The 23,358-nt window shown below is 49.4% G+C and overlaps 1 protein-coding gene and 1 long non-coding RNA gene across 9 annotated transcripts in view; one reads left to right on the top strand and one right to left on the bottom strand.

The window, feature by feature from the left end:
* The window catches only part of LOC123480799 (uncharacterized), an 83,024-nt gene extending 80,369 nt beyond the window's left edge, over positions 1-2,655 (bottom strand). Inside the window, exons 1-3 of one of the 5 annotated variants that reach the window (XR_008426854.1) lie at positions 2,200-2,655; positions 1,137-1,266; positions 13-97 (exon numbers count right to left, since the gene is read on the bottom strand). This is a non-coding gene — a long non-coding RNA (uncharacterized lncRNA). Of the gene's footprint in view, positions 1-12; positions 98-1,136; positions 1,652-1,686; positions 1,825-2,199 lie in introns of those variants that run through there. The other 4 variants (XR_006656913.2, XR_006656914.2, XR_006656911.2 and 1 more) reach the window with 4 other exon arrangements.
* SCN4B (sodium voltage-gated channel beta subunit 4) overlaps positions 1-23,087 on the top strand; it is a 43,253-nt gene extending 20,166 nt beyond the window's left edge. For 3 of the 4 annotated variants that reach the window (XM_045204007.3, XM_045204008.3, XM_045204006.2), the window contains 4 exons: positions 11,864-12,036; positions 13,009-13,237; positions 15,662-15,791; positions 19,295-23,087. In XM_045204007.3, the coding sequence (XP_045059942.1) occupies positions 11,864-12,036; positions 13,009-13,237; positions 15,662-15,791; positions 19,295-19,388 (626 nt within the window). In that variant the 3' untranslated portion in view covers positions 19,389-23,087. Of the gene's footprint in view, positions 1-1,837; positions 2,167-11,863; positions 12,037-13,008; positions 13,238-15,661; positions 15,792-19,294 lie in introns of those variants that run through there. The other variant, XM_024570977.3, reaches the window with a different exon arrangement.
* The last annotated feature ends 271 nt before the right edge of the window (positions 23,088-23,358 follow it).

Raw genomic sequence — 23,358 nt, 5'->3', positions numbered from 1 at the left:
CTGTAGACTTACCTTATCCTAGCACTCGGCTAAGCACTTTTACATGCAATGATATCTCAGTCTTCGTAGCCAGGTCCATTTCTGATGTTTGCACGACCTGGGGCGAATGTACAAATGGAAATTACATATCTGTCTAAAATATAAGTTATAAATTAAAATAACAAAGTGTTACAATTTACCTATTATCCCCTCTCCCCCTTTGGTTGATTTTCTTTGGTCTTAATTTTCAGACTAAGTCCCCAAACCATCACTTGGTCCATTGTTGTCGGGTCCTGAGGGACAGGTGCTCTCTGCATGCCTGGAAACGCTCCATCTCATGCCACATTCCTTCTAGTTCCCACCCCTGCAAACAGCTGCCCTTTGCCTGTGAGTGCACATCTGCATGGTCAGCTCCTGAGAGGATACTGGAGCATGGCCTGGAAGAGGAGGTACATGAATGCACCTGTACCACAAACTCCTTTTCCAGTGAGAAGTATGGACAGAGGAGGGTCAGAATGAGGCCCTCTAAACTCAGGAGTCCTGGGCTGAAGCTCCTGTTGCTCAGATCTAAGGGTGCCATTGCTCCTAACAATCCCAGGAGGTAAATATCATTCCCCCACCCCCACCCCCAGTATTCACAGATGAGGCTTCTGCAGAAGTTGCATAACTTGCTCAAGGTCATAACATAACAAATGCTGGAGCTAGAATTTGACTCTCCAGTGCTTGACTCCAGAGCCACGGTACTCTCACAGCTATACAGAAGAAAGGCAGAGAGCTTCTCCCCAGAAAACAAACAAACAAACAAACAAAAAACCAAGTACAGATGCAGCATTTCCCACACAACCTCAAGGGTTTTCTCTGAAGCCCACCAGGTACCCGAGGTTAAGAAGGCGGGTGGTGGGGAGCTTGGAGGTGGGGAAGGGGCTATAGCAGGGGTCATACCATGGAGTGGGAGCAGGTTTTCAAGTTTGAACCAGTTCCCATGCATAAAAAAGAAAGGAGAGTCAGGAAGTCAGACAGGATTTGTGGTAGAGGGAGGAAGTTTAAATGGTTGGAAAGGGGGAGGCTATCAGGCATTAGCTACCAAACTACTCCCAAAAGCATTCCTCCTTTTTAACTCAAGACTGGAAAAAAGGCCTGCATGTTGGCAGTCTCACCTCAGCCCTCTCACCTGGCTGACCCCCAAGCCGGAACCGAAACAAAGGCCAAGACAGGCTTCCCGGATTCTGAAGGAGACCGAAGAAACTCTTGGAGGAGGATGAAAGGGCAGAGTTTCAGGGGGACCTCCTATGTAGGCAAAGGAGAAGCAGGGATGCCACGAGAGGGTGAAACAGGGAGCGGATCGGGTACGTCTGGCCTGATTCCCTAACCAGGGGCACCACGATTTCCCCGGAGTCTATGAAGAAATGGGAGTGACTGGGGGACGGTGGGCCGGAACAGTGCTCAATTGGAAGCTCTGCTCTTGGAGGCGGGCACGCAGGGTTCCGCCCGGCCGCGGAGGGCAAGACCACTGCACTGGCTGCGGCAGTGCCAGCTGCAGACAGCCGAGTGGTCCCTTCACGACCCAGGGAGGGGAGCCGCTACTCTGCCCGTGTTCCCCAAAGCACGACAACACAGGCTTCCAACACCAGGAAAGCTCCACCTCTACTCCCCCCCGCAAAACTATCCTAATTGGCAGCTCCGCGCTGGGAAGATGCAGGCTGCTACCGGCGACTCTGCAGTGCAAATCCGCAGCAATCTTGCCCGAGCTGGAAACAGCGTGCTCGCCGACCGGGAGGCGGGCGCCTTGGGATCCGCTGCGGCCACCTCCCCTGCGGCTGGAGCGCTTCCAAGGGCAGAGGCGCAGCGACGCTGGCCTCTGCGCTCGCTCAGCGGTCCTCCTGCTCCTCCTGCTCTTCACACTCCGTTTTCTCCTCCCCTTGCCCTCAGCTACTGCTCCCGCAGCCGGCTCCTCCGCTGCCTCCCTCCCCCGCCTCTTGCTCTCTCCTTGCTAACTTTCCCGAGGCCCTGCCGGAGGCGCAGAGCTCCCCGGCAGCTTGGGGCCCACAGCAGATCGCGGGCTGCCAGCTTGGCTGTGCCCCTATCCCATCTCTGCACCTCTGGCGCGCTCCGGAGAGAACTGAATGATGCCCGGGGCTGGGGACCCAGTCGTAGTCCGGGCGAGATGGCTGGGCACTGGGATATTGGGTAAGGTAGCCCCAGCTTAGTCTCGTTTCCTACCTCGTCCTCCACCCTTCCTCCAGAGGAGGGGACACTTAGAAGCTCAGTGCCAGGGACGGGGTGGGCTTTATAGTGCGGCATCGAACGAGCACCACTGCTTCTGTATTCCTGCCGGAGCCCGGCTGGGTCGGCTATCCCAGCCGCGAACCTTGCGCGTCCCCAGCCCCTCGGCCTGCCAGCCTAGTTATTAGTTCTCTGCTGTCTTTGGCGCCTTCCGCTCCAGACTTCTGGAGCTGTATCTTTGGGCTGCAGCGCGGGTTTTCTGAGTTCAGAGGATTCGGTGTGCTGCGGGAGGTGGTCTGTACCTGGGGTGGTTTGCACGTGTGATTGTTGGGATGGCGGTTTCTGTCTCTGTCCAGAGCTGTTTGCAGCTTGGCTGCTTGTAACCCAGGCATCACGCAGACACCAATCGGGGGAGAGGGACTCTCCCCTCCTCCGGGCTCTCTCGCTGTTTGGTTCTTCTGCCCTCTACCACCCCAGTGCGCACGGCACTGCCTTCCCTGCAGCTCCACCCTAAGGCTTGGAAAGGGCTGGAGGGACTTGGAAGATCCATCAAGCCCCCTTTTAGGAAAAGTGTTGTCTCTTGGTATGAAGAGATTCCATAGGGAGGGCTTGTTTAACCTGCTCCTGGCTCTTCATTTTGGGGATGAATATGAAGACTTAGGATACACATCCAGAGGACACAGAAGGAACAGAATACTAATATCTATGAATATGCACATGATAGTTTTGAGAGTCAAACAACAAGAGATTAGGGAACAGTACTTATTAGTCTGGAATGTAATTTCATAAATCATAGATGGATTTCACTGTAAGCTGACTGCCATCTTTGGCAAGTGCACCTCTTCCTGTTTATGTTGGTCAGATTTGGCTTTTGGCAGCTGCCCCCCATTGGGTTAGGCACATAATGTAGGCAATTGTGCTGCAAACAGGGAGACAGAAACCTTTAAGGGAGGTGTTGCTGGTTTGACAAATGTAAATTGTGTGCAGAGCTGCCATGTTGGCACCTGTGGTGGGGGGGGGAGTATTTCTTTACTCGGGAGCCGCCAATTTAGTTATGCCGCCAGTGCCAGATAGGTTGGCATTGGTGTTTTCTCTGGTACCTTCTGCTGGTCTTACAGTGACCCCCATGAAACAGACCTCTGTGAGGTCTAATGCTCCTTCTTGTGGGGTGGGCACAGTGCCACTCCACAGTAGCTCCCCCTCATCTCATCTCTAATTAGCCCAGGTTCCCTTCTAACCATGGCAGGGGTACGGGATCTCTGGGGAATTCAAACTCACAGTCATTACTCTAGCCCACTTATCAATACCTCCTGCTGCTTAGTTGGGTGGTACATGCTAGTGTTGGGGCTGTTAGAACATTCAGAGAACCAGTCTTCTGTGGGAAACTACACTGTACACTAAGTATGTGTATGTGTGTGTGTGGGGGGGTGGACAGAGTCTTGGCACTTTTCTCCAGGTGGAAGCCCCTTCCTCCTTTGAGGACTGTGCAGCTGGTAGATCAGGTAGGGGCAGGACCCACTGGAGCAGGTTTGGACCAAGCCCTCCCTGAGCTACCCTCAGGGAGTCCAGGAGAAAGCAGAGTGATTTGTAGGTGGGTAATCAGCCAGCTCCAGAGCTACTTGCTCTGCCCCCTGCCCTCATCATCCCTTCTTGGACCTTGCCAGGCAGACACTACTGAGCCCTCACAGTGACATTGTCCTGAGCTTGGGACACAGATGCCATCCTTGCTCTCAGTCCAGTGGGGAGATTTGGCGAGAACTGGACAGTTAACTGGAGATGCCCCCTGGCAGCATGCGAGCTGGCAAGGACTTTGGAAACCATGGCACAGAGCTCCCCTTAAGGGTGAGGAAAGCATGCTCTGGAGAGGAGAGGGACTGACCATCTGCTGTGCATGGCCAATTGATGGTCAAATGGGACAGAATCCAGGTCTCTTGGGCTCTGTCATACTAACTTGCCTTCCAGTTAATCAAAGTCTGGTGAGGGGAAAGTTAGCAGGGATTGTTCTGATTGGCTAAAGACTGCAAGAAGCTCTGGGGCACGGGTGTGGAGGGATAAAAGCTGGGGGTGGGGGTGCAGAGGTATTGTTCTCACAACTATGGGGACTGGGAATGGAGCAGTAAGCTCCCAGGAGTCCTCTACCCCTCCCCATATCAAACTCAGTCTCACAGACTGAGACTCAAGTGATTACGATAACCTGACAAGATACCCTTCTCTTAATTGAGAAGCAGTTTCCAGGGCTGTAGATTGCAGTTGAGGTTTATGTGGTTGCCAGTCCCTTCTCAAGTATATAACTGGTAATATATTTGTCCTGCACACCCCTTCCTGTTTCCTGATTTGCTTAATTGCTGTGATCTGTGTTTAATTATCACTTGTGAGGGGGCTGTATTCCACAACCCTCTTTCCTTCGGTATGTATTTATTAAGGTCTTGTTTAATGAGAAAGCAATTAAAGAGAGGGTGCTCAATCTCAGAGGAAGGGAAAGAAAAGGGTAAGTAAGGAGTTCATGGGAGGAGAGGAAAGGGGAGAAGTGGAGGGAGACCCCAGGTTTGAATCTGGAACTACTTTAGTTCTTTTTCTGGAGATGCAGGCCTGTGGGGCATCCCACAGCCCTTATGGCTGGCTGCCTCTTGGTGAGATCAGAATGATAGGAAGAGCCTCCGCACAGATTCTTCCGCTTTGCTCTGTTGCTGAGGGTATGGTGATCTCTGCATAAGCCATGGGCTGGCCCTGCCAACATACCTATTCTGTGGCCTGCAAGAGGAGGGACAGGCACACTGCTTGGACTTGTTTGCAAAGCTGGTTTTTGTTGAGCATTTCAGGATGTCTCAGGAGCATGCTTCTATCCCAGCAAAGCTCCTGGGGGTGGGCAGGAAGTAGGCAGGTTGCCTAGGCAGAGGGAGCTGAAATCTTTCCTTTGTTTCTGGGCCCAGGGGCCTTGCCTGGCCTAGCCCTGCTTCATACAGCCCCTAGGGCCTGTACCCCAGGAGAGCTCTGTCCTGCTGGCCTCAGTCCACTTTCTGCCTCCCAGCTTTAACTTTGAGTCTATCTGACTCCCCTGGGGTCAGAGTGTATCAGCTTCCCTGTAAAATTCAGCCAGCTTCTGCCTGCCATGCCAGGCAAGCCCTTGGAGCTGAACTTAGAGTAGGTACCGCCCTGTCCCTCTTTCCTTCCTCCACACTGAGAAGGTGTGACTGATGTTTGGATGTGGCATTTGCCTGAGAATATCTGATGGTAGCCATTGGATTCCTGCTGGTGTGAATATTTGATAATAACATTTGCATATACTGAATACTTTTTTACTTTAAGGAAACTTGGGAGTCCTGAGTCAACCCTTAGACAAAACTGCAGCACCTTGATGAGGATGGGATTGGGCTGAAGACTTTGAAGTATGGCAAACAAAATGGCTGTTGTGAGAGTGGGCAAATGGTTAGGGCCTTTCAGTGAGCAAAGGCAAAACTTCGGGGCTCAGGATTGAATCCTGCAGGCTGATGAATAGGAGAACTTATTCATCGGTCCCATGATTCCAGAAACAGGTCCCCCAATTCAACACACATGCACTCCTTGAAATTCTAAAGAGTTAGGTTTTGGACAAAGCAAAGAAAGCCCTTCGTTACTCAGGGAAACAGCCTGCCACATGGAAATAATTACCTGCAAGAGTGGTACAGGGTAGAAGTATAAAACAATGTGCAAATGGCCTGGAGACTTTCTTGGCTGACATTGGCCATTAAGCTAGGTGTGCTCTGGTTACATCCAGACCTGTGATGGAGGCCAGCCCTGTCCCCCTCCCTCCTTTCAATCACTATCCTCCTCTACTTGCAGTGCCAAGGTCAGAGGGAACTCACTGAAGCCCTTCATGCATTTTATTATCTCATGTTTTGGCTTTGTACCAAAGTAGAGAGGCAGGAAAGACAGCCATCCCTGGTTTGAGGATGTGCACACCAGATGTGGTATCTCTGACTTTCTCAAGGTCAGCAAGCAGAGTGGGACCTGTCTTGCACCTGATCAGCCCTCTCCTGGCTTGGGGGCCTCTATGGGTCCATACCTGCCCATGCTCCCTTCTCTCCCCCTAGCACACAGCCTCATAGGTGAGACTGCAGCAGACAGGCCCCTGGACTCTGTTATGAGCATATGTTCGCGATACAGTCTTTCCTGTAAGGCAGCTGGGCAACTGCTCAGCTGGCTGCCTGCTCAGCAGCCTGGCACCAAGGAATAGACAAGAGTCATGCACAGTAACTGTGCTATTCACTCAGCTTTTACTGAATGCAGGTTCACTCAGTAGAACTTTGACATACATTAATATCCTACTCACACTCTAACAATCTAAGAGAAATATAGCACTCATACCCAGAGCAATCGATGGGGGATAATGAACCCAAGTCCCAGAGTCTCAGTCTGCAGGTCCAGGAGACAGCACGGTGGGCAAGGGAGTTGTCAGAGTCTTTTAAGGAAGGATATCCAGAGCCAGGTGGGCAGCAGGGCAGGTGAAGTCCTCAGTCCAGCAGGGCAGAGCCTTTGGTGGCCGATGCCAAGGGAGATCTGCGTGGCATGGAGCAGCACCCTGGTGTGTGGAGCTCGGCTGTCTCAGCAGTGGTCTCCAACCTGCCGCAGTTATACCTTGAAAGTGGTGTGCTCCACCCTTCTGGGTCTTTTTGATTAATGTCTTCGCACCCCTAATGCCAAGTGTGGAATTTCCCCAGGAGCCTACGGGTAATCCCGATGTGCAGACACAGCTACTCTGACCACGTACGTGTGCAGACATCCTAAGTGTGTCTCCTTGCCAGATGTGTTTACTCTGACTTGGATAATTTTCCTCTTGAACCAAAGTGTCATGGCTGACTGACAGCCATTTTAGTTGACATAAGTGAATCCACTTTGTTTTATATACTTCATGTTATCTTGATCAGACCAGTGCCATTTTATTGGTCCTGCTCTCCACAGGCCTCCCTGTGCACAAGCCTCCCAGACATAGCTGGCAGGACTTCCTGAACGCTGGGAGGAAAAGGCCAGGCTTGCCTACTACCCTCTCTGATACCTTACTTTGGGTGGGTCTCTGGGCTTTATGGAAACATCTCAGCCTTTCCTTTTTCCCTCCAGTGTATAGTGGGAATAACAATGCCCCACACTGGGAGTGTGGGAGTTCTGAGTGTATGAGTTAAGTCATCTACTTAGGCATACTCTAATCAGGTAGAAATGTGCAGTGTCATTAGCCAGACCTTAAGGAAATAGTTTTCTCCTCTGTTCTGGACTCTTCTTTTTCTGCTTCTATCTATTTAAAGCAGTCAAAAATATTTCACTTTTGGATAAGCTCTTGGATATGCCATCTTGGCTGGGGGCAGGGAAGGGATTTGGCCCTGACTGGAGTTCCCCCCAACTTCCCCAGGATCCCAGTTCCTCTGCAGGGATGCCTGTGAGCCTGGCAGGCTGCAGCTGTCGTGTCCTTTGGAGTATGGGCTTGGATCCTGGGGGAGGCCTGCTGCTCTCAGGACACGGCCTTTTCCTGACAGCTGCCTGTCACAGCTCTGTACTATGCCCCTTGGTCTGTGGGGGCAATGGGAGTGAGAAGCAGAGCTGCGGCCTCTGACCCGAAGGCCATCTTCTAGACTGGAGGGTGGAATCTTCTTTCTGGTTTCTGTTCCTAGACCTCTGGTGGGGTGCTGCAGGGGTTAGGGGAGCAGAGATAAAAAGAAAGCCAGGAATGCTAAGGAGAGCTGGGCCTGCCCGATGGCATCGTTCTCTTGGAGAGGCATCGTCACAGAGTGGTATAAAGCAAACATATGTCTGAACACTGCTTACTCTACTCACCAGGCATGTAGACTTGAGCATGTAATATCAGAGTCTGTTTCTTCATTTTGAATTTTGGGGGTAAAAATAATAACTACCTCATAGGATTAGTATGAGGATCAAATGAGACATTATATATAAAATGCCTGTCCTCCCTTGACCAGTGTGGCTCAGTTGGTTGGGCATTGTCCTGCAAAAGGTTGCCGGTTCGATTCCCAGTCAGGGCACATGCCTGGATTGCAGGTTTAGTCCTAGGTTGGGGCATGTGCAGGCGGCAATTGATTGCTGTTTCTCTCCCTCTCTTTCTCCCTTCTCCTCTCTCTAAAATAAATAAAATGTGAAAAATAAATAAAATGCCAGTCCTATCTGATAGTGAATACTCAGATTCACCATTTATAATATGGCCCTGAGCAAGTTACTTAACTTCTCTGAGCCTCAGTTTTATCACCTGCAAAATGAGAAAAACTATACCTACCTTTTGGCATTCTAATACAAGTTGGAGTTAATATGTATACATCCTCTAGCACAGTGCTTCTCAAAGTGCCCTGCTGACCACAGTGTTCCCTGGGAACATTTTTAAAAATGCAAATTCTCAGGCTCCACTCTACAGCTCCTGAATCAGAAACTCTAGACATTGGGCAAAGATAGCTGTAATCATCCACCAGGTGATTCTGATGCTCTCTTAAGTTTAAAAGCAACTGCTTTAGAATGATTCCTGGCACACAGGAGCTGACCTAAGGGTGAGGGATACCTGAAATAACCACTTAGCACTAATTTGAACCCTGGTGGGCAAATCCTGCTATTTAAAAATTTATCACCTTGCTTTGGGATGATAGAAATGTCTCTTGTTGATCTTAGGCAAATCACCTAACCTCTTATGTTGTCTCATCTGTAATATAGAGCTATTATAGTACTTCACTCATAATGTGGGTGTGAGGATTAAATGTGCCTGGCATATAGTAAATGCTCAATAAATACATACATCAGGTCCTTGAATTAGGTCATTTCATTCAATGTCATTCGAGACAACATTAATAAGATGCCATTAGAACTTAACTTATTAATTGCCCTGGGGGAAATTGGTTTCATTCTACATTGTTTTGCTTAAAATTGCAGAACTTATGGACGATGCGAAGTGAGCACTTACTGTATTAGCTATTATTAACAGTGGCAGGAGTCATGATGGGGTTTCTGGACCACAGGGCCTCGTTTCTGAGCTTCGAGGTAAGAGCACACCACTTTGCCTTCAGAAGCTAAGGTGAGATGAAGAAGCTGAGGGGAGACCTGGGAGCAGGAGCCAGGCTGCCAGCACTCCTTGGAGCTACAAAGCATTGCTCAGGTGCACCATGTATCATTATCTCATGTGGGCAAAATAAGAAGAAACTGGTTTATGATGCACCCCAATAGAATGAAGTTAGACTAAAGATGTCCTTCCTTCAGAGTGAGGATGGGAGAAAGAGCAAGGTCGGTGATCTCTGAAACAAAGATGCCCTGGCTGACTTGGGAACAAGAATGGTTCTAAGATTTGCCTGCAGAGCTAGGCGCTGATCTCAGCTAAGAGGGGTTCTCAATGGGCCCAATCACTAAACCCAGTCAGCTCAGCCAAGTCTCCTCCCATTTGGGGCCTTGGTTGTTCTGTCTCTAAACTGAAGCAGTGGGATTAATGGATCAGTGTGGGCCCTTTAGCTCTGAATGGCAGGCTGGACGTCCAGGTAGTTGAGGGAAGCAGCAGTCTAAGAAGACAAGCCAGGGAAACTTTGGGATAGGAGGGAGTGCAGCCAGGTGGCTCATTTCCACTGCCCACGAGCCCTTGAGTCAGACTCCAGTTCATATTTCATCTACCCCTAGAATTTGTAAGGCTGTGGGCACAGCACTTTGCTCTTCTGAGCCTCACTTTTCCCACGTGTAAAATGTGACTAGTAACACCCACTTTACAGGTATGAAGTGAGAAGGAAATGAGATTATTCATGTGCAGCATTTAGCAAGAATCTGGGTTTGGGAAAGGGATGTTATTCTCAGGGGTTTCTGGGAACCTAAGTAGGGTCCCCTCTGTGTAGCCCCACTCCGGGGGTGACTACAAGTACCATTTTATCTAGTGGCAAGGAGAGGTGGCATTCACTTCCGACCACCTCCTCCCAAGACCTTGATGTACAGTAGGGTTTTCTTAAGGACTTTGTAGGATAGGAGGAGGGCCAGGTCCCCTTATAAGGACTCATGAGGTGGGTCCCAAAGGCCATGACTGTGTCAACATAAACATTCAAACCTGTAGAGAATTTTTGTGAGTTGACGAGAATTGCTGGGAAACAAAATGGATTGAGACAATGTTCTGGGAAATGGCAGTTTTGAACCTTACTTTATGCATTACAATAAAAAAAAAAAAGAAGTAAGTTACATGAAATCTATTGGTGGCAGATTAGGGAGGCAGGAGAAAGCATAGTGGAGGGGAGGACCTTTGGGACTGGATAGAAAGTAAAATGATATACACTTCAATAGGTGAGTCCAGGATAGTTAACAGTCGACAATTAACACAGTAGCAATAACAATGAGAGGATTTGTGGTCTCTCTCTGGTGCAGCTTGAGGGATCCAGAAAAAGTAAATTACTTTGACATTCCAAAGGTATGTTATTGTAGATGCAAAAAGATGACAGAAAGGCTTAATTAAGGTAAAGATTGACTTTTGTCAGGGAAGATTCAAGCCTAGGACATGACTACCTGCCATAAGCTGCTTTTAGTTAATAAATTATAATTTCAGATCATCCTTTGCTCTTACTTTAGGTCTCTGAGTTTGTAAAGCCATCACTCAGGCGCCCCCCACCCCCACCAGCTGTCAGGTCAGCACGTGGCCCCCTTTCTCCCACAAGTGAAAACTCGTGGTTTCCACTTGCCCAAAAGATGGGGATGGTATTGGTGTGCTGGTAAGTGGGTGTGGATGTGGAGGGGGATGGAGGGAGCTCTTTGGACCATCCCGGCAGGCGGGGCCAGAGTGGGGCTGTGGGGTGCAGGAGGCAGAACAGGCGCTCTAGGTCAGGAAGGGACAGGGGGTCCAGCGCCCTTTCTGCCCCATCCCCTACTTGCATGCATCTGGTTGCCCAGAATCTATCTGCCTTCCCAGTGTGCCTTCAGCCTTAAGAAGTTTCTCTCCCTGATTGGTTTAGTCGGTCCGCCGTTGCTGCTGCCCAATGCTGAGACCAGGCTCATTCCCCCTCCTCACACCACCCCCCCCCCACCGCCCCGCAGACCATTCTATCCTGGTCCGTCAGTTCTGTTCTCAGGATCCTGTTCGGTGGCCATAGGGCTTTGGACTCAGATGGTCTAGCAAGGTCCATCCTCAGTGTCCCTCTGACCCTCCTCCACTCCGGGCTGATGGGAGCCTCCAGTGCTGCTGGAGAACAGTGTCCGGGTACTGCGGCTGCGCTTTTTTTTCTTTACTGCGTGGAGCCTCGCTCCGAGCACCGCCTCCCCCGCCCGACCTCCCAATCCTGAAAACGTAAAAGAGGAGGCCACACATTGTTCTAGGGGAAATTCCTGCAGCAAATCTAAGGAGCAGGTCCAGCACTTGAGGCAAGGACGTTGTGTCGCCGCAAAGGCCCCATTTTCTTGGGTTGGGGTGACCCCTAGTGGTCATTCAGAATGCCACAAGGGCTAAGTGGCCCAGAATTCGATTCTGCCCAGGCCAAAGTTGGAGAAATGGAGAATTAAGGCCGGTGACCTTGCTAGTATCAATTGAAGTAAAGAGCACCATCTTCTTGAAGTTGAATCTGAGGGTGACTGGAACCCCCCCCTGTCTGGCCAGACCACCCTACTGAGACTCCCCTTCCAGAGCTCCAGCCTGGAGGTTCCAGATGGGTTTTCTTATGGGAGGTGGTGCCCCCTCACACAGGTCTCTTCCTGCTCCCGGTGTCCCTGTCGCTGGAGGTGTCTGTGGGAAAGGCCACCGACCTCTACGCAGTCAATGGCACAGAGATCCTGCTGCCCTGCACCTTCTCCAGCTGTTTTGGCTTCCACGACCTTGGCTTTTGGTGGTCCTACAACAGCAGTGATACATTCAAGATTGTAAGTAGTGGGGGAAAGGACACGATAGGACAGATCAGATTCTCCTATCCTCCCTTCCCTGTTGTCCCCCCCTTCCTCCATCTTAAACTCTGGGCCCTTGGAATCTGACCCCACCGTGAAGGTCCCAGGACTCAACTTTTCTCATTCTTTCTCCCAGTGTTCTTTGCAGAGCCTACGTAGAAAGATCTAAGTGGAAGGGACGTTTAAATCATGTTGCCAGAATTTGGGACCTGTTGGAGTTCTTGGCTAGAGTCCTCTGTTTGGTCTGAAGGACTACCTGAGACTTGAGTTGCTTATGTAAAATCTAATTTAATTTATAAAACAGGAGACAGTAGGGCCTTTGGAAGACTTGGAGAGAGGGAATGAGGAGTCCAAATGGGAGAAGAGCAGGGGAACTAGACTTGGAAAGAGGTGAGAAGAACCTGAGAAGAGAACTAGATCTGTAGGAACATCCACAGGGCTGTGGGTTGGGATGGGTCAACTCACAGGTGTTTATTGAAGACTCACTCTGCAGTCTAGTAGGAACCATAGAGACAAACATAGAGAAACCACAAGTGACCAATTCGATATAAGTAAATGCTGAATTTGGAGGGTGCTGTAGGATTGATCCACATCTTAGTGGAGGGCCTCAATTGAGATGGACAGGGAGGGTATGCATGTCAGCAAAGGCTGGAGGAGTGGCAGAGGGGAATGAGTGTGGTATTTGCAGGAGTTATTATAAAAGGCTTTTAGGAAGAAAGCAGTAAGAACTGGGCTATATCCCTCGGAGACTTCAAAGCAAGAACATGGGTTTAGCCTGAAGCAAGCGAATCAGGTTAGACTGGCAGAGCTAGTGAGACTGGAAAGGAAAGCAGGAGGGAGGGCCCACTTCTGAGACACGGCAGGGACCCAGGGAATGGGTGTAGTGATGTCGTGACCCTTGAGGACCCTGATTCTTTCTTGGTCACTGTCTTTTTCCCATCTACCTCCCAGCTTATAAGTGGGACTGTGAAGACTGAGAAGGCTGACCCCAAGGTGCATTTGAAAATTGATGACCGCCTATCTCTGGAGGGCTCCACTAAGGAGAAGATGAACAACCTCTCCATTCTGCTGAAGGACCTGGATTTCAGTGACACGGGCAAATACACTTGTCATGTGAAGAATCCCAAGGAGAAAGATCTTCAGCACCAGGCCACCATCTTCCTCCACGTGGTTGATAAATGTACGCAATGGGGACAGAGACAAGGGCAGTGGAGTGGGAAGGACTAGGGGATACCCAACTCAATGTTATAGTGAAATGGTAAAATAGACCACACTGGTGTTTTCTTTCACTTTATCCTTTCAAGAGTTAAAGGAGTTACCTCTGGAACCTCACAGAACTTAGCTTGAACACTTATACTGCCACTGAATAGCTTATAAAATACACTTAGCCCCTCTGAACCTCATTTTCTTCATCTGTAAAATGGGAATATGGTTGCATTCTCCTAGGGTTGTTGTGAGAGTTAGAGAAGCTCCCTGGGAAGGTTTTGAGATGGGTAAACCTCTCCTGTAAATGCTGGTTATTACCACTGTTGTGTATTCCTTTAGCAAAAGTTGGTTGAATTCCAGGTATTGTACCAAAGAGTGCTATGAATGCTACACAGGGTTTTTACCTGAGGGGTTTATAGTTCAGGGTAGGACAGAAAATAGGTAGCCAGATAACTGAAATAGAGGCAGAACATGTAGAGATATAGGCAACGGAGATTGGTAAGAATGGTCTTCCTCTTTGGAGCTTAAATCCCAGGTGAGCATTCTAGTCTGACATGACACAGGTGGAAGAATTAGACAATAAAGAAGCATGTGATAAGAATCCAAATAGTCACACGACCCAGATACTGAAGGTGGGGCTAGAGGAGTTAGGCTGGGCTTCATGGAGGGGGAGCTTGGAAGGCTAGGAAGGTGCAGAAGCAGAGATAAAAGGAAGGGACCTTGCTCAAGGATCCTGATTGTGCTGTTTTTATGTATCCTGGGGCCTCACATAGAATGCCTGGAGCAGTAGATGCTCATGAATTCAATGTTGGCTACACCAAGAACAGAACCAGAGGCCATCAGGCAGGTTGCTGTGAGCCCGGAGTCAGTCATGAGTCAAGTCTGCATATGGTATCCGCTCTTCCCCTCTGGATGTCACTCACTTTGTGCTTAGCCTTTTCAGGAAGGAAGAGTAGGGGAAGGGAACCAATATTTATGGAGCATTTCTGTGTACCAGGCACTAAGTTAGGCGCTCTCACTTACCTTTGCTCCTTTGCTCCTCATGTATCTCCTCAAGCTGATTTTCTCTTCATTTTTACAGATTCATTCATCCATTTTTCAACAAATATTTATTGAGCACCTACTATGTGGCAGACATTGTTCTACATGCTGAGGTTATAGCATGCACAAAATAGACAAATTCTTGCCCTTATGGAGATTGTCTTCTAATTGGGGAAGATACACAGAAAATAAGATAAAGAAGGATGGTTTGTTTTAGGGAGAAAAAGTAAAATGGAGAAGGAAACATGGGGTGCTAGCAGGGTCACTAGGGAAGACCTCCCTGGAAAAGGTGACATAGAGTCAGGACATTTGAAGGCAGTAGGAGAGGAAGAAGCTGTGAGGATGTTTTTGGGAAGATAGTCCAGGAGTAGGGAACTGCAAGTGTGAAGGCCCTGAGGCAGATGCTTGAAAAACCAGGAGGCCAGTGTGGCTGGAGCAGGGCAAGTAGTAAGAGGTGAGTCTAATTAAGCCAGACTGTGTGGGGCTCTCAAAGCATGAGTGAGATGGGAGCCACTGAAGGTCTCTGAGCAGAGGAGTTAATGCTGGAATAGGCTCCCTCTGGCTGCTGTGCCAAGGACAGACCATGGAGTGAGGAGACTAGTTTGGAGGCTACAACAAACATTTAGGCAAGAGATGCCAGAGTGCTGGTTAGGGGTCAGATTCTGGATTTTTTTTTTTTTTTTTTTTTTTTGGAAATTAGGGCCATCAGGATTCTCAGGTGGATTAGATATGGGGTTTGAGAAAAAGACGAATCTAGGATAACTCCAGGGAGTTTGGTCAGAGCAACTGGAAAGTGGAGTTTTTTGAATGAAGATGGGAGAGGTTATGGGTAGAACAGGTTTGTGAAGAAATCGAGAGTTCAGTTTTCAGATGAGGAAACGGGCAAGAAGGGTTAAATGACCTGCTCAAGGTTCCAGCTTGTTAGGACTGCTGAAATCCTGTACTTAAAGTCCAGACTGACTCCAAAGTCTTCCCACCACATGAGAGATATAGAGAGAGACTTAATTTTTTCTGCACAGAAAAAAAAGACCTAGAAAGAAGAAATGATATTCCCATGGAGCAATTTGGGGGCATGGAGTCTGAATTATTTTAGAACCTATATGTGTGTCCGTGGGAGGATGTGTGGAGAGTGAGGGAGAGGAGGGGCCCCCTTGTGTGGTATGTTAGCCTGGTGGGTGCCATGTTCTGGCTTCTCCTGCTTCCTGTTCTAAGGCTCGGCAGGGAGGGCCAGGGGCCTAGGGGTGGGGAGACATGTCCCAGATACTGGGGTTGAGGCTGTGTGGTCATATGGTGCTTGTCTCTAGGTGACTCTTACTCCCTTTTTTCTCTTCCTTCTCTGCTGGCTGTGGCCATGTAGTGGAAGAAGTGGACAACACGGTGACGCTTATCATCCTGGCTGTCGTGGGTGGGGTCATTGGGCTCCTTATCTTCATCCTGCTGGTCAAGAAGCTCATCACTTTTATCCTCAAGAAGACTCAGGAACAGAAGTGAGTTGGCTCTAGAGTACACTTCTCTTTTTCCACCAGCCTACCACCTACTCTTATCTCGTGTGTGTTCCCAACATCCTCTAGTTCCACTGTCATCTGACCCTGCCAGCCTTTCTCCTTCCATCCGTCCCCTCATCCCACCCTATCTTCCTAACCCTACCGCTCTCTGTCCTATCCCTGCAACCCTCCAACCCTCTGCTAGTCTCACTCCCTCTTCCCCATTCTCCCAGAAGGTATTTATTGAATATGTTGAATTCATGGAGTGCATAAATACAACTTATTTACTTCTTCTTGTCCCACTGTCTTTCTGCCCATCCCATTAGCCTCTCTTGTTCTGCTTGTATTACCCCAACCCTAAGTCCCACTAAAGAATTTAGGAAGCCCTTTTGGTCTAAATCAGAGAAAATATCAGATTCCACGTACAGAAACTCTAAAATGGGAAGATCCTTCTGGAGAGTTGGGAAGTTTTTCTGTGACATTCTGAAAATTCAAATGGGAGAGATAAAGAAATCTAAAAAAGCTGATAATGCTTTCTAGGAAGCTGTAGGATAAATTCATACATAAAAATAGACATCTCTAAGGGGGAGGGGAGGGAAGAATTGCCAGAACAGGTGGGGACTGTTGCAATACTGCCCGGGGAGAAGACACTGAAAGTTGTATTCTTAACAAGAAAGACGAGGTGAGGGAGACCTGCCATTGGAGCAGAGAGGTGACAGTAACAGGGAGGTGGACGAGGAAGGGAGAACTGTTTTGCTTCCATTTGCTTCATTCTGCTTGGCTGAGAAGAGGGAATTAGGCTGGGAAGGGCAGAAATTACACTGATGAGAGGGGAAGGAGGCTGAAGGCAGGGAGAATGTTAAAGATGTTGGAGTGAGGAACCACTGGGTACCTTGTCCCAGGTCCTGGCTGAGAGGAACTCTTGAGTTGACTCCCTGTATCACAGCCAGAGGCTGTGAAGGGTTTGGAAATCTTCAGAGAGGCCAGGAACATGGAGAAGGACCAATTTTGTTGTTAATAACCAATGTTACTATTAATGGTAAGCAAAATTGAAGAAGAAAGAATTTAACATGTGGTTTTAAAGCACTTAGGAAAGAAAAGTGACCCTTGGGTACCACCATAGGTTCATCGAAAACAAGACAGGCTAACTGTTTTCTTGCTCAGGCACTGGTGGGTCAGGAGACTGCTACAGACACCAGCACTTCCCGTCATTCATCAAATGCCTACAGTGTGTCTCCAGACACTGTTATATAATAACCATAATTTTCACTTTACAGTTGAGCAAAGTGAAGCTCAGAGTGGTTAAGTGCTTTGCCTAATGCCACACAGCTAGTCAGTGATAGAGGCGGAATTTGAACCCTAGATTGTTTTTGTTCAAAGCTTGAACCATTGCCATTACACCCTACTGATTCATGGGGTATATCTAGAGCTCATGCATTCATTCTTTCAATCAGTGGCTATTTTTGAGGTACTGTGTGCAAAGGCATGTGTCAGGTGCTATAGGAAATTCTGGAAGGGATGACATTCTGCCCTTAAGTGAAGGATGTGTACACAAATAAATGTAACAGAAAGTAGAGGGAATCAGTGGCAGCAAAGAGGTGTGATAGAATGCTGCAGGGGGTCAGAAGAGGGTGGAATACTAGGGAAGAATTTCTGGCCAGAGGGAGTTTGTGGTAGGCCTTGATAGGTGGATCTAATTTAAGCCCTGGGAAGGGTGAAGAGAAGGCTGTTTCAGATGTGGGAACCACTGAGAGAAAAAACAGAAAGTCTAGGAAGTGGGTATGTGTTTGGAGAACAAGGCATTGTGTTTGTTGGTGGAGGAAGATGGGGAAGGAAGGAATGGGATAAAAACCCTGCAAAGGGGGTTGGCGACAGACACTTGGGGACCTGGGATTCTGGGCTGGGATTAGCTCTCCTGAATGTAGGGGAGCTGGCTAGGGCTCAATCAGAGGCCTTCAGAAGAAAGGGTCTGGCCTAGTGGGCAGAGGGACTGTGTGGGGAGGTTGGAGTCAGGCCCTGGGGAAACCTGAGAAGGGTCCTCTGAGTGGCAAGGAAAACCTGTATTAGCAGCAGAGGTGGGGTGGCCTCCTGAGAAGAAGGGAGGTGTTGGACAGCTTCACATCATCAGTTCCAGGCTTTCACATAGGGGTGCGTTTCCCTCTGCCTGGAACGTTCTCTTCCCTACGTTCCTGTTCATCTTTCATGGTCTCAGCTTAAATGAGACTTCCAAAGAGCCTTTCCTGACCCCTAGAAGGAGCCTTTCTACACTGAGTTCCTCCTTGGTGTACCTTGTTTAATATCAAATTCCATGAAAAAACACAAGTTTTCTGAGCATAGGCACCATGTAAAATTGCCTACCCTTCTAGTCTTATAGTGCCCGGTGCCCAGTAGGTTCTTGGTGAAAAATTATGGATGGTTAGGTAAATAGGAATTGGCAGGTTGACTAGATAGATAATAGGTAAATAGATAGACCCATCTCAGTAGAGGTCTTCAGCAGTATGCCACAGGGTCTGCTTGTTCATGGTTATTAAGATTTGAACTACACTAGGAATGGTATACTTAATCAAATTTCCAGGAACCTAGTGACTATGTTGGAGAACAAAATTGGGATCTAGAGGATCATGATAGGCTGGTCGAATTTCTGCAAGATGAAATCTATGCGGACAAAATGTTAAGTCCTTCCTGAGGGCCTCCAACCTGGCTATGCAAGCCCAGGGCAAGGCTAAAATGTAGTTTAGCAATGGCAGCTATGGAAAAGCCTTGGACATTTTCATGAGCAGAAAGCAGGGTGTGACATAGCACGCCTTCCCTGGAGACCTGGGCACTGCCATTGAGGTGAGATGAACTGAAATTGGAGCATGTTCAGCACAGGCTGGCAGAACGGTGTCTTCCCATCTAAGCATTTCTCCTTCCTGCTGCCTTCTGCACTGTCACACCACCGTCTGCCCACACCTGCCATCCTTGGTGCAGAACCTCTGCTCTTCCCCTTCCCTGCTGTTCTTCTGCTGGTCACAGTGAGCTCAGGGAGGAAGGGCCTGCTGGGGCCCTGGGGGAGGGGGCTCTTTGCCCTTGGCATACTGCCCCCCCACCCACTTTGAACCCTTTCTCTGGGTTGGCACAGTGTGAGAATTACCCTGGTTTGGCTTCCCCTCAGCTCTGACACCTGGGAACAGAGCCTGATACCCTTGCCTCCTGCCATGTTGAGATGACTAGGCGATGGCTAGCCTTACTGAGTACTTTCTGTGTGCCAGGCACTGTTGTACATGCTCATTGACTGTTCCTAGCAACCCCATAAACTAGGTGTCATTGTTACATCCATTATATAGCTGAGGAAACTGAGGTACAGTGCTTAGGCCTTGGCTTGGCCTCTGGCTACTTTAGCTCTGTGGAAGGCCAGGGAGAAAGCTGGGTGCAGGGGGCCTTAGCTCCCCGTCCACAATGTATCCAATACTCTCGCTTCTCCTCTCATCAGTGCCCTTCTCTCCTCTCTCTCTCTCTCTCTCCAGGAAGGAGTGCCTTGTAAGTTCCTCAGGGAATGACAATACAGAGAATGGGTTGCCGGGCTCCAAGGCGGAAGAGAAACCACCAACAAAGGTGTGAGCCCCAGCTTGGGGTCCAGCAGTCACAGAGAGCCTCACTTTCTGATGATGAAACATTTTGGAGCCATGTCTGTGACCCCACGTGCCTGAGACATCTGCTGCTTGGCTCAAACTGTAGTTTTTCTCAGTGGGGAGAAATTAAGGTCCTGTCTAGCCTGCCCCACCCCCTCCCCAGCCAGGGCTCCCCAGGGATGAGGGTTGGTGGGGGGTGGATGGGCAGTAGAAGGTTCAGGAAAGAAAAGGAGAGGCTCAGAGGGTGGAGGGTCCATCCCCCAACACCTGGGTAGGTGGTTCTCCTTAAGTCTCTCCACCCTATAAGAACAATGCCTTGGTTTTCCTCCAGATTTCTCTTTTAGAGAGACTTGGGGGAATAGTGAGGGCTGGCCCAGTAGCTGGGCCTTATGTGTGCATTACTAACCTTTTTGATGGTGGGAGTAGCCTAGAGGACTCTGTGCAGGATCTGAGGGTGGGAGGCTACTGGAGGAGGCCTACAGTGAGAAGCTTTGGTGGATTCCTGACCCCTTCTAGTGAGGCTCTTTTCTTTATCTCCCCCATGGCAGGGTGCCTCCCTACCTTGGGCCCATAACCCTTGCTCCCCCAAACCCTGCTGCTCTGAATCTTGAAACCTCCTAATGTTGGGGGGTGGGGGCGGGGCTGGCTGCCTTGGTGTTGAGGGGGTGCTGGCCCACCTAGCCTGCTCCTCTGATCTCTTGGTTCCTGAAGGGCTCATGAAGGGGCCTGCTGGGCCTTTCTGAAGCACTGGGGTGCTGCCTACCCCTTCCCTAGCATTTCAGAGCTGCAGAGGTGGGAGAACCAGTGTCCTGGGCCTTGTCGCCACTAGAATGCCCACTCCAGCCCTGCCAGTGCTGGCCACCCTTCTCCTTAGCATGGCAGGACCATCGCCACTCCTGGGAACTCCGAGTCTGGTTCTGCCCTGCTCTTTCCTTGATGCAACAGGTGGCATCATCTTGCTTGAGGTGTTACACCCTCCCCTCCTATTGGCTTGCTCCTCCTGTGCCCTCCACCACATCTTGTCCTTCACCTCAGGGATTCTCTTCCTTTGGATGAGAGGGCCCTTGGGTTTTCTGGCTGCTTCCTGCTCAGCTGTGCCACCCCCTCTGCCACCCCAGGATAGGGGAGGAACAAGGAGAGAGTGCCGCAGTTTTCCTTTGCTTTTCCAGGGACTGGTTTGCACACCCCTGCTTGGGGGGCTAGACTGTGCCTTAGCTCCCAGGTCCTAGCTCATCCCCTCCCTCCCCTCTTCAGCCCATACATAGCAGCCGCCTCTGGAGTGGCACTGGTGAGGGATTCCCAATGGCCCTCACCCTGGGTCATGCAGTGGACCAGGGAGCTAGAGTTGTGTCACCAATGGCCCCTGGGCCAGTGATCGAGAGGGTCCCTGACAAAGGATGTAATAGTGTTGACAGTGGGCTCTCCTGATGGAAGTCCTCTTGTGTTGTCTCTGTGGGGTAGAAATGGGGGAGTGAGAGATGGCATGGAGCTGTGACAGTGGAGGACTCCACCATCTGCTCCCATTCCCTTGCTCTCTCATAGAATTTCTGATACTTGTTCTCTGGGCCCTTGGGAGGAGTGGTGGGGAGTAGCCCCTTTACCAGAGAGTATGGGCACTGCCTTAGGGCTCTCCCTTCCAGAAAGCAACAGCATGCTTCCACAAGCGTGGAGGTGGGGAGAGAATGAGAAATGGCAGCACCTGTAGGGTACCAGGGCTGTGGGCTGTGGCCTGTGCCTAACCTGATGTGCCCACAGCATCCTACTCTGATCTGCCTTTGTCCTTTCTGTACTTCAACACCCAGAACTCATCCTGGTTTCTGGTTCAAATTCTCCTGGTTTTGGGAACAGAGAGACCAGAGCCACTAGCCATTTAGAAAATTTTTGTAGCTGCCATCATGCAAAACTGCTTTCTCCTTTCCCAGCTTCAATATTTGGTTGGGCAAGGTCTTGGGCTCCCCTTACTGAGGAGAGGCACACTTGAGAGGCAGCCCAGGCACACAGAGTGGGGAGAGAGGGTGCATCCTCCTCTCTACTCCTGCCTCTACTGCTGCCTAATAGGCGGGCCATGCTTCTTCTCTAGGCTCAGCTTCCCCATCTATAAAATGGGTGTAATAATACTTACCTACCTCACAGGATTGTTGTGAGGCTTGGCAGGTTTTTGTTTAAAAGTGTTTTGGACTTGGAAAGGATCTAGGAGGCCAGGTATCTTAATTGGTGGGATTGTCCCATCCCTGTAACTAACTCTCTTTCCCTCCTTCTCTCTCTCTCCCTCTCTCCATCTCTCCCTCTCTTCCTACTTTCCCTCCTTGGAATTATTTTAGTCTTGTGGTGTTAGAGACCTTGGCTCTGATGCTTAAAGCTTCTTGTCCATGGCTTTTGGTTGGTGGTTTTTAAGAGGTGATTGGGACAGTAGGGGACACTTTTAGTTGCCCCAATGCCTGGGATTGTCTACTGGCACTTTGTAAATGGGGACTAAGAAAGCTAAACTAAGTCCCCACAACAAAGGATTGTACTGCCCCAATGCTGGGATTATAGTCATGGAGAAACATTGACATAGATTTGCAGTAGAACGCAAAGCCACCTTCCCATGCAGACCCTCAATGTATGCCAGTCTCCAAGGTGATGTCCAGGGCTGGCGAGGGTGTTTTCAGGACTTGTCGGCTACACATAACCATTTATAAAGTGGATCTTGGGAGCCCTGGATGCATGCAGCTGTGCCAACTGTAAAGTGAGTGAGATCAAAGACAAAGTCTTTCTCAGCTTCCCATCCTTGACCTCAAAACAAGGCCTCAGCATTCCAGGCCTTGAGTTTCTCCTCATGTAAGAATTGAGCAGAAGGCAGCCAGAATGAACCTGTGATGCTAGAGAGGTCTGGGAGAGGAGCCAATGGAGCTCAGACTTTTCAAATCTGGCTGGCCGTCCAGAACTGGAGGTGAAGTAAAGGGGTGAGAGTATGTTCCTGAGATGGTGACAGGTGAGGGTGTGCCTAGTAGGCAGGTCATGCATCTTCTCTGGGCTCAGCTTTCCCCATCTATAAAATGAGGGGCATGGAATGTGCATGTGGAAATGCATGACTGCAGAGTGGGTGGGCTCTGTAGAGACAGGGGATAGATGAAGGTTGAGCGTGCCTGAGATGGGGAGACTACATTTCAGGAGCTACTTCTCTGGCCTCAGCTATACCTGCTGGGTATAGCTGAGACTAAGAAAGGCCAAGAAACAGAGGGGAAGACCAGCCATACTCCTGGGCTCCATAACTCCGTGACTCAATCTCACTGTCCTAGACTGCTACCATCAGAGTGCTGAGGCAGGGGAGGCACTTCTCTAGAAAAATCTGTAGTTTGCTTCACTTTACTTTCTCACAGGTTGGAGCCCCTAACCTCTCACATCCCACCTAATATGCAGTGCTTTTGACTATCTTATGCATGGTTTATTCCTCTGGCTTGGATAACAATACCCACAGTCAATTTCCTGTATAACTATAGATCAAAATGATGCAGCAGGGGGCCTTGGGAGGCCTCAAGTCCAAGGTGCCTCCAGGAGGCACAGCTGTGCACACTTTCAGCACTGAATTGTGTTCAAGCACAGAATGGATGTGATCAGACTCTCTCGCCTTTACAACAATTTTGCATTGTAGAATTTTTATTTAGCTTTGCCTTGGATGAAATAAAAATTACGTTGAATAGCTGTGGTTTGTGGTCTTTGTTTTTGTCTAATTGGGTATTGGGTTCCTGTTTTGTTACCTGCCAATTGTAATTGGGATGAGTTTCTTTACTTCTGTGAGGCCTAGTCTCTTTGTGTTGGAGATGTTACCTGTCTAGGTGAGATATCACATATAAAAGGCCTCAGAAGGTCTGGCATAGTCACAGGCACCCAAATCATATTAGTGCTGATACCTTCCCTGGAGAGGTTGGAAATGTGGGAATTTAACACTGAAATTGTTGCGAGGGCCCTCCCTGTGC

The sequence above is a fragment of the Desmodus rotundus genome, chromosome 5 (assembly GCF_022682495.2).
Source record: "Desmodus rotundus isolate HL8 chromosome 5, HLdesRot8A.1, whole genome shotgun sequence".
NCBI classification, from domain to species: Eukaryota; Metazoa; Chordata; class Mammalia; order Chiroptera; family Phyllostomidae; genus Desmodus; species Desmodus rotundus.
Note: the sequence above shows the minus strand (reverse complement) of the source record. Positions and strands in the feature narration are given on the sequence as shown.